We start from the raw sequence: 10,134 nt of genomic DNA, 5'->3' as shown, positions 1-10,134 counted from the left end.
GCAGGGGTCGGAGGAGAAGCGGAGGACATTTTGGAGAGGAGAGGAGGAGGAGGAGGAGGAGGAGGAGGAGGAGGAGCCGAGCAGGGTGAAGAAGTTCAGCGTACAGGCTGTGGATTAGCCCACCAGATTAAGAGATTACAGTGAAATTAAGTAACTGTTGAAGCCGAGCCAGAGGAGAAGGAGAGGCCACGTCCTGACCGCCGGGGGGTGAAGACCTCCTGGTGGAGAGAGTGTGTGGAGGCCGGAGGGCCGGAGGAGAGGGGGTCCCGACCGGGGGGGACCCCACCTTCATCTGACGCTGTCAACGGTCGCCCGTCGCCCCGGAAACCACAGGTGTGGTTTGAAATGATGGACAGCTCAGGCCGGGAGCTTTACTTAGTTACATAACTAGTCGATTCCACCAGGACACGCGTGTAGGCGTGTTGGCGTGTTGGAGGACGCCCACACGGCTCCACACACACTCTCCTTCTCAGGGCAGGAGACACACCCACTTCCTGCTCGGGCGTCTGGGGGTTTCCGAGGGGCCGGGGGAGCGTCGCCATGGAGACCACCGCCACGACCGGGAGGGGAATCGATGGACGGCCAACTCAAGGGGAGGAACCATAAACTCCACGGACGTGGAGGAGGAGGACCAGGACCAGGAGATCAGGAAGAGGTCCTCCTATCAGACGGCAGGGCGCCGGGACGCAGACGCCTCCTACAGAGCTTCGTTTCACGTTCCAGACGACTCCTCTGGACCCCCCCGACCCGGAACCCACCCCCCCTCGTCTACGGCGACCGGGTTGGAGACAGAAAGGATGAACGAGACGGGATTATTATGGTCTGGTCTGCCAAAGCTACAACGGAAATAAGCGTTCATGATGAATATTGCACATTGCATGCAACTTCCCGACCTACAGTGTGAACAGTTGTGGAAACGAGCCCCGCGCACGCACACACACACACACACATACACACACACACACACACTTGAATGTACACAGTCGACTTTTGGGGTAATTCTGGTTCAATCAGACGTTACCGTCCCGCTGGTGGCCGCGGCACAAAGAGATGCTCCACCTCATCCACGGACCTCCACCCTGTCCTCCACCAGATGGAGAGCTCAGGGAGTCCACTGACGCTCCTGCATGTGTCTGGACTGTGGGAGGAAGCCTGAGGAACCCCACGCAGACACCGGGGAGCATGGAGACCCCACACAGGAAGGTCCCCGGTGGGAATCCCAGCAGGGACCTCCTGGCGGCGAGGAAGAGGAGCTGACCTCTGCATCTTCATCGCTAAACTGGATTTAAACGCCACACCACCGACACGGGAGCGATTCTTAATTTCTGGGCCAGGGAATACCGGCGCCATAGGCCACCCCTCATCGTGCTAAGCTAGCTTGCGGGGCCGGGTCTCTGGCCCGTCGAGCGCCGGTCTTCCTCGGGAGCCGCGCCCGACAGGCGGACCTCCCGAAAGCTAAGACCTCTAACTACCTGGCTTACGGTTTCCTCACACACAGGAAGAGTGTGTGAGGTTCAGTAGATCACATGGTGGTTTGTCCTGGTCAGTGGTTCACACTCAGCAGACGTGGTGGGAGGGGTGGGGTCGGGGGTCGGGGGTCGGGGGTCGGGGGTCGGGGGGGGGGGGGGGGACTCCGTCCCTCAGAGCACGCTAAAGACAACACACACATGCAAAATGGCTTGGTGTCTGCATCCAGCCGTCGAGTCGTGAGCTCGTCTGTCGGATCGGGTTTCTTTAAAATCGCAACAAAACAGAGGTGCGGACAGAAGGTTATGATGCCGTCGAAATAAATACGGCGGATATACACGCTCCGGAACGCCGCCCGCGTATATTCATATATAGAGGGACGCTCGGCGAGGAGCGGCGGTCCGGCGGGAACGCCGGCGGCCGCCCGAGCGTCGGTCATGCAGTAGAAACAGACGTCACCTCAAACTAATTTACAGGAAAGATTCGGTCCCAAAGTGCACGGACAGAAACCTCGGCGGGGTTCTCAACCTCCGCCTCGCCGCCGACCCGCCCGTCCCACCGTGTAAACAAATCCCAGAAGGCTGAGAACCCCGACGCCGGTTTCTGTGTGTGTGAGCGACTCGCAGAGGAGGAGGAGGAGGAGGGCGGGTTCTGAGAGGAGGGGCGGCGGGACCTAGTTGTTGATCCTCAGCTTGAAGGACACCCGCCCGGCGAACTTGTCCCTCTCGCTCCCGGAGGGGATGTTGTTGGCGTTGATCTTGCACTCGATGTGGACGTCCTCATTGAGGGTGATGTTCAGGAACTTGACGGCGACCAAAGGCTGGGAGTAGTTGACCTGCACCAAAAGATCCCAGGACATGTTCAAGGAGAGCACAAAGCCTGCACTCGGACTGTCGTGCCGTCTAAGAACACCTGAGCTAAACCCTCGGGGACGGGGGGGGTGGGGTGATTGTTTCCAGAATAATCCCGCTCAGCGGTGACTCCCGTCTTCTCTGAGGACACGACACGCCGGGATTAGAAGGCCTGAACCCATCGCAGAACTCTGTTTACACAACCACGTTCCGCCTGGTCTCCGGCGACCGCTTTCAAACGGCCCCTCGAGCACCATCGCGAGAAACACAAGGGACGCTGTAGTACATGTATCGCCCCACTAGTTGACGCTGTTTGTAACGAGCCCAAACATGCGGAGACACTTCCTGTCTGGGCAGGACAGCGTCAACCTCAACAGCGCCGAGCCGTTGGCGGACCGACGACGATGTGGAGCTCGCGCTCGGAGGGACCCTGAACTCCAGGGTGGCGCAGCAAATCCGCAGTTTGCCAAAGAAGCATATAAAGATGGGACAGAACGAGAAGCTCGGGCAGAACCCGGGAGCATAAACGCAGACGACGTCGAATAAACGAGTACTTGTACGGACCGACGGTGAGGCGGAGGCGCTGCTTGCCGTGACCCTGGACAACAAGACGGCTCACTTCCAGGAGGATGTGGACTGGGAGTCATGGTAGTCCGAGTACTGCAAAGTATTTCACAGTGTCTTAAAGTACTTCACAGTACCTTAGAGTACTGAGGGGTACTTCACAATACTCTAGAGTACTGCAGAGTACTTCACAGTACCCGAAAGTACGTCATAGTACCTTAGAGTACTGTGGGGTACTTCACAATACCCTAGAGTACTGCAGAGCACTTCACAGTACCCTAGAGTACTGTCTCTGCTCTGGAGTTTACAGTTGCTATGGTGTACCCATCTGTGCACAGCAAGTGACCCCCAGAGTACTCCTGAGGAGGCCACGGTCGGAGGGCGGCCGCCGGACCCTCCGGACGTATTCCACCCCGTTACAAAGTGCTGTGTTTTCCCATGCGTTGTTGCGTAAACGGGGCCTGAGACACATCCAGACGTTCACCCTCCCCTTCAGTGTTGGAGTGCGAATGTGACCACGTGTCAAAGTGACACTGTGGTATCAGCGGCGTCCATTTTAACAAAAAGGCGGCGTAATGATGAACCTGATGCGCCGACGCCTGTTTCATAATGTTACATTGGCTTTGGGGGGTTCCGATCAACATGTCCGACACTCCCGGGGTGGACGGGTCGCCTCACCTGAGCTTTCTTGCCGTAGTAAGGGTAGTACATCAGGTTGTAGGTGCCGTTCGGAGGGAAGAAGATCATCTCTCCGATCTTGTCCCCGTCTTCTCTCTGTGGGGATGCAAGAAAACCGGTCAGGCCATCATGAGATCTTCCATGTTTGCGTCCAGGAGAGCCAAAGCTGGTTCCCACCAGCTTGACCCGCGAAGGGGGGGGGGGGGGACCAGAACCGCTCTACTTCACATCTAAGACTTGGACCTTCGGACTGCTGTGATCACCCCTCCAGCTCTCTGAAGCACTGGGAAGACGGTTCCTCTGGTCTCAAACCAGCACATACCAGAACATATGAGTAATGGGTGGTGGTGGTGGGGGGTCGACCCCCGCCGACCTCGGGACTTGGACTTTTCCACTGGATGAATGCAATGCTCTATTTTCTATCCACCCTCTTTTCACCATCTCCTCACAGCCTTCTTCTTCTTCTTCTTCTTCTTCTACTTCTTCTTCTTCTTCTTCTTGGACAGGTTTAGACTGGCTGAGGTGACCCCTGAAGGGAGCAGCCCACAGGAGAAGAAGAAGAAGAAGAAGAAGAAGAAGAAGAAGAAGAAGAAGAAGGCTCATCTGACTTCATTTCTGAATTGTGTGAGAAGGTTTTGTGGCTCCGCTCTGTCAGACTCCACGTTCTTCCTTGGTTCTGTGTCTTTTACCCAGAACAAGTGCTGAAGAAGGTCAGAAGCTCTAACTATCATCGAGCAGGACAGACGTGAAGACACACAGGAGCTACTGGGAGGAGCAACTTCTAGCATCTACTCTACTGCTGCCCATCTTACCCACTGGTCTTTGCCCACTTTGTATTTCTGGAGCAATGTGAAGAGAAGACACACACACACACACACACACACATACACACACACACACACACACACAGAGTGGTGAAACAGGACTGAGATGGCGGTGAGCAGAGGCGGCCATGTTGGCTCCCCCGGCGTCTCACCTTGGCCCCGCAGGTGACGAAGGGCGCCTGGCCGTTCTTCCCCGGCCGCATCCCGATCACCTGTCGTCATGGAAACGGGACGTCAACACAGCGGGCGGGAAAACGCCGCCGCTCTTTCACTTCCTTTTTTTAAACCGCAACCATCTTTATTCTCTTTGTCGCAGCCGACCGGCGTCTCCTAGCAACACCGTCCTCTCGCTCCTTCCCCCTCATACCCGATTCAGCTTGATGATGATGCACGGCCTTCCCTCCTGGTATCCATAGTAACGGTCATCGATTCCCGAGCACTCCTCCAGGACGGAGCGGTTGAACTGGCAGGAGCGTTTGGGGTTGTTCTTCACGTCGCCGCTGTCCTCCTGCACGAAGTACTGGTCCGGGGTGCACCGGTCGTTCTTCTGGGCCTGGACCGAGTTGTTGTAGGCTGCGGGGGAACATGGAGGGGAACATGGAGGAAGATCTAACCAAGGACTGCAGCAGAGGAGCGATTTCCAGCAGAGTGGCGTTTTGCTACGTACGTGCCAAGAACTTGTCCAGAGCCTGAACGTAGAGGTCCCAGGTCTCCGTGTCCTGGAGGCTGTAGACGATCTCGAAGGTTTCGTCGGCTTTGGGTCTGATCACCATGCCTGCGGGGGGGCGAGGAGACGGAGGTCAAAGCGCTGCCGGCGCCGCTCTTTATCTGGGCGAGCGCAGCGAATACTGCACCTGGCGTGGAGAGGCGGTCCTGCCAGGTGGGCTTGTGGTCGTCCAGCGTCTGCAGCATGACGTACATGGTGAGCGCAAACAGGCCGGCCAGGAAGATGTAGAAGACCAGGTAGAAGACGAAGATGAGGCCTGCACGCGACACAGCGCCAAGAACACTGTCATCCTCCCACAGCATGATTTCACCGCACCGCCGTTTATGCCGGCGGTTCACGAGCGACGACGAGAATACCAGACGGAAAACGGGTTTCAAATTTACGTCGATTTGCGTCCGATTCCCGGAGCCTCGTCGGCCTTTTAAAGCCAAACGACGCCGTGACGTTTTCCTTCATCCGTCTCCGACCCTCGGCCGGCACCAGGAGGCCCAACTTAGAGGTGGAGACGCAAACGCTCGCCTTCTCGTTCGCACCTACGGACAACCGATAGAGCGGCCGCCGTCTTGGAAGCACCCAGATCAGATATTACCGGACGTAAAAGCGTTCGTTTTCTCCTTCGTGCTTCGAGTCTCGTCGCGCCCCGAAAGCTTCTCCCTCCCGTTCCCGTCCTCAGACCTCCTCGGCCTCAAAACCCCGCTTCTTTCTCTTCGGAGCCGGCATCGGTCCGAGGTCGCGTTGGGTTTCTGCGGATCATCTGAAAGATCCGGATCACGGAGCGAATCTGGCGCCGCGCAAACCGGAACGTGATTTGTCCTCATTAAACCGGGAGCCGCTGGAGCGCCGGCCCAGAGGGACGCGTCCAGGGAGGCCTTCCATCACCGTCAGACACGGAGATAAACCTTCGGCCGAGAGTCGGCTCCGCTTTCAGAGCGGCGGGAACGATGACAGAGTGAGACGGGAGCCGGAGGAGGAGGACGAGGCCCCGGGGACGGCGGCCCGGCCCGTTATAGACGCTGGCATAAACAGTCATCGGGTTACATCAGCCGCTCGCCGGTCACATGACAGGAAACCAGAGGGGAAGAACCCGGCCTGGAGGCCTGCACACTGTCACGGAGCTGACAGCGCTGGCCGGGGCCGACGGGGCCGCCGGGGCCGCAACTCCAGCACTTCCACACTGAAGTTCTTCTCCATCTCCATCTTGTTCTGCACTCACCGTTTGCTACCCTCTCTGGCTGCCTGCCGCCACACCTGTGGTATGAGCCGGGCAGCAGCTGTGTGTGTGTGTGTGTGTGTGTGTGTGTGTGTGTGTGTGTGTGTGTGTCACCCCCCAGCGTGGAGCTCCTTGGCTCCATCAGCAGCCCGGGCATCTGGCCCTGCTCACCATGACAAATGATCCCTGAGTTAGCTTTGAGTGTGTGTGTGTGTGTGTGTGTGTGTGTGTGTGTGTGTGTGTGTGTGTGTGTTTTGCAGCAGGGGGTGTGCCCAGCCAGCAGCTCACTGCGACCACTGCAGCCGAGTCATCGGATCTGGACCCGGCTGATGAAGTGTGTGTGTGTGTGTGTGTGTGTGTGTGTGTGTGTGTGTGTGTGTTGAAGGGGACTGTAGGAGCGAACGTAAACATGACACCCCCCCTGAGAGACTAGACGAGCACACGTGCACGTGGGGTCATGTGTGGGGGGGGTGTTGTGGTTACGGTGTGGAGTGTTGCTTTCAGGGCCTGCATTTGAAGGTCTGAAGGCCCAGGACAAAGGGGCGGCTCAGGTGTCTCCCCCCCCCAGGGCCTCCTTTCTTTCACAATTAATTAGGAGGCCATGTTTTTTTAATCAATGTGGAATGGGTGATCACACACGGTGAGGAGGTCTGGTCCCGTTCCCGTCCTGTCCGGCCCCGGACCGGCCCGGAGGCTTCTCGAGGGTCCCAGATGTCCGGAGGGTTCGGGTGCAGCCGAGGGGGAGGACCTGCGCCTGCGGCCAGATCTGCCCGTCCAATCCCCTTCTCCGACTGATCTGCTAGGTAACGGTGGCGGCGTGGGGGCGCCGCCCGGCCGGAGGGGAGCGCGGCCCGCGGCCAAACGCAGATTCCGATGATTTTGGCGCTCGCGTTTGGCGTCCGGGCCGGATCTCACGGGCTTTGGGGCTCCACGCCAGCGTCCGGACCAGGGCGGCGTTCTTCTTCACGAGGGCGTCTCCATGACGAGGAGCTCAAGGGCGTCTGATGCGACGCCCCTTCGAGCCGCGCGACCTCGGCCACGGAGCGGGCGACCTCGCCGGGCGAAGGCCGCTCGGACAAGAAGACACGGTGAAGGAAAGTCCGAGGTGAAGATCCGAGGTCGGCGGCCAGGAGCCGCCCCTCCGCAAATAGGCCAATTAGCGAGCCTTAGCAGAGCGCGGCTTAGAGCCACCAAGACCCCAAGGCTCCTGGATCCCCTGATCCAGATTAACTGGCCCGCGGCCAGGGGGTCCCGGCGGAGGAGCCCCGGACCCTCCCCTGCCCCCCCCGCTCAGGAGAACATCTCATCCCGATTCCTGAAAGTGGTTTTCTGTCTCGGGCCGGCGTCCCTCAGCCGTCCCGGCCCGCCGGCCAGCAGAGTCATTAGATTAGGATTAAGTCCCTCGCAGTTTCAGCCGCCCTCGGCTTTACCCAGATTACACCGACCCAATGTCATTAGAGCCACGCCATATGGGACCAACACCACCGATCTGCTCTGCAGCTTCCACCTTCTCCACCTTCTCTGGGACCATGACAACCTGTGTGTGTGTGTGTGTGTGTGTGTGTGTGTGTGTATGAGGGGGGGGGGGGCACTCTGCTGCTGCTGCTGCTGCTGCTGCTGCTGCAGGACCAGCCTGGACCCGCTGGAGACCAGGAGACCAGGAGACCAGATCCTCCACCCACTGCGCCACAGAGTCAAAGACTCCGGTGAACCAATGAACAGATGAACCAATGAAGGAGGGAAGGAAGGAAGGATGGAAGGAAGGATGGAAGGATGGATGGAGGCATCAGGAGCAGCAGAGCTGCATCCAGACTCTGTCCTGGACCAGGACTCACCTGCCCCCCCAGGGTGGACTCAAGTTTAACCAGGGTGAAACGCATAGTAACGGTGATCTCCTCTCCGCGACACACACACACACACACACACACACACACACACACACACACACACACACACACACACACACACACACACCGCCCCCGCCCCCCCCGGCGTTTGCTGCATTGCGCGGCGGGCTCCTACCCCAGCTGCTCGCCGTCCGGCCCAGGAACTCCCGCGTCCTCGGGTTCCAGATGAACTCCCGCCACTCGCCTTTCTCTCCGTCCTTTGCCATTTTGTCATAAAAGGTCGGGTCTCCGCGGCGGGAACTCCTCGATAAATACCCTCCTCCGGGGCAGAAGGAGGGAGAGAGAGAGAGAGAGAGAGAAAGAGGGGGAGAGAGAGAGGGAGGGAGTCCTGCTGCACCGGAGCCCGGGAGAAGAGGCAATTAACCGGCTCCGTTTGAAAAGACGAGGGAATTAGAGGGAAGAGGGGAGAGGAAGAGGAGGAGGAGGAAGAAGAGGAGGAGGAGGAGAGAGAGAGAGAGAGAGAGAGAGAGAGAGAGAGAGAGAGAGAGAGAAGAGGCAGCTGCGTCCGCGCTCCCGCCGCCCGCCTGCCGCAGAGTTTTGATGAGCGCTGCAGAAACGCACAGACACTGCGGTAAAGCCCCCCCCACCGCGCACCGGAACGATCATCAACGCGCATGCGCCTGCCCCCCCCCCCCGAGCCACGTCACCCGAAGCCCGGGAGAGACTAGCGTGTTCGCCCCCCCCACTCCGCACACATACACACACACACACACACACCTGATCGAGATGATCGATTGGTGATTCCGCGGGCGTCACGTGCAAGAGATATGATTAGTGTGACGTCAACGAGCGTGCACGACGCCCCCCCCCCTTCCCCTTGCAGACGAGTCCTCCGGATGACGCGCACAGGTGGAGCCGCAGCGGAGGTGGCGCTTCCTCCTCCGGACCTTCTGCTGTGCAACATCCGGGGTTCCTCCAGCTCAGACCGGACCCGGGAGACCCCCGTCCCCCCCCGACCCCCTCCCGACCCCGGCTCCCCGGCGAGTCGCCCCGTGTGGCTGGTTGGACCATCTCTGAGACCCTCGAGGTCCAGCTGCCCTCAGAGGAGGTGGAACACCAGAGGAGATCAGGAGGATCAGAGGCGAGGAGCTCCTCGCGGGCGCCCCCTGCTGGACGCCGCGGGAACTGCCGCGTGTGTGTGTACGTGTGTGCGTGCGCCCGCACGCAAAGATCAGCGTGGTTGTGTAAAGTTCAATATATAAAATTTATTTTTAATGACAATATCAATGCAAATATAGCACTACAGTGATTTCCAAGGTACACCGTATCTTACCATATCAATATAGTATGGCACGCATATAATGGCCACTGTTTTAGTAGACACACAAAACCAACAGCTTCTGTAAACTATTCCGGAAAGTTCTTCGGTCCTCGGTCGGCGAAGGGGAATCGTCACGAGAGCGACCGAGCCGGAACGCGGCGCCGCGCTCGGCGTGGTCGGAGCATCTCGGGCGCGAGGAGCCTCTGCATGCATTGCACTTGCCCTTCGCCCCCCCGCGGGCCGAACCGAAGGGGAAAAGGCCGAGCGGTGACTCCCCTGCCTGCGGGTAGGTCTTCTTCTCACGTGCGCCGTACAGTTCGGTGCTAACTATCCAAACAACAACAACAACCAGGAGACATTCAAGTGCCTTGGTACTATCACAGGAGGGCTGGCTCCGCCTCGCGTGGCTCGCCGAAATGAAAGCAAACCGTTTTCTGGCGGTGGGGGGGTGGGGGGGGGGTGAGGTGGGGCGGGGGGGTCGGGGTGTCGCTCCGGATAGCAGCAAAGTATTGGAAAATGTCCGGACGAGGAGCGGAAAACCTGTACGGGACGGGGAGCGGGCGTGGAGATGGAAAGAAAAGAAGGCATTGAAGGAAAAGAACACGGCTTAAAGGGAGTCTTGCATAAATCTAAATCAAGTGGGCG

At 58.9% G+C, this 10,134-nt stretch overlaps 1 protein-coding gene across 2 annotated transcripts; it reads right to left on the bottom strand.

Moving 5' to 3' along the window:
• Positions 1-8,818, bottom strand: atp1b2b (ATPase Na+/K+ transporting subunit beta 2b). Of its 2 annotated transcripts, XM_086177193.1 has the most exons (8): positions 8,344-8,723; positions 5,239-5,367; positions 5,052-5,159; positions 4,752-4,957; positions 4,537-4,596; positions 4,373-4,399; positions 3,561-3,656; positions 1,610-2,302 (listed from the first exon to the last, which is right to left on the bottom strand). In XM_086177193.1, exons 1-8 carry the CDS (start codon positions 8,432-8,434, stop codon positions 2,141-2,143), a joined length of 879 nt encoding a protein of 292 aa, XP_086033319.1. In that variant the 5' UTR covers positions 8,435-8,723; the 3' UTR covers positions 1,610-2,140. The 2 variants fall into 2 exon arrangements, with proteins under 2 accessions (XP_086033320.1, XP_086033319.1); XM_086177194.1 differs by lacking the exon at positions 4,373-4,399 and having other exon boundaries at positions 1-2,302; positions 8,344-8,818.
• Between the last annotated feature and the right edge of the window lie 1,316 nt (positions 8,819-10,134).

Source organism: Fistularia commersonii, chromosome 29 (genome assembly GCF_037954325.1).
Source record: "Fistularia commersonii isolate RoL2024-O1a breed Wild chromosome 29, RoL_Fcom_v1.0, whole genome shotgun sequence".
In the NCBI taxonomy this organism is placed as follows: domain Eukaryota; kingdom Metazoa; phylum Chordata; class Actinopteri; order Syngnathiformes; family Fistulariidae; genus Fistularia; species Fistularia commersonii.
The sequence above is the reverse complement of the archived record's forward strand: the minus strand, read 5'-3'. Positions and strand labels throughout refer to the sequence as shown.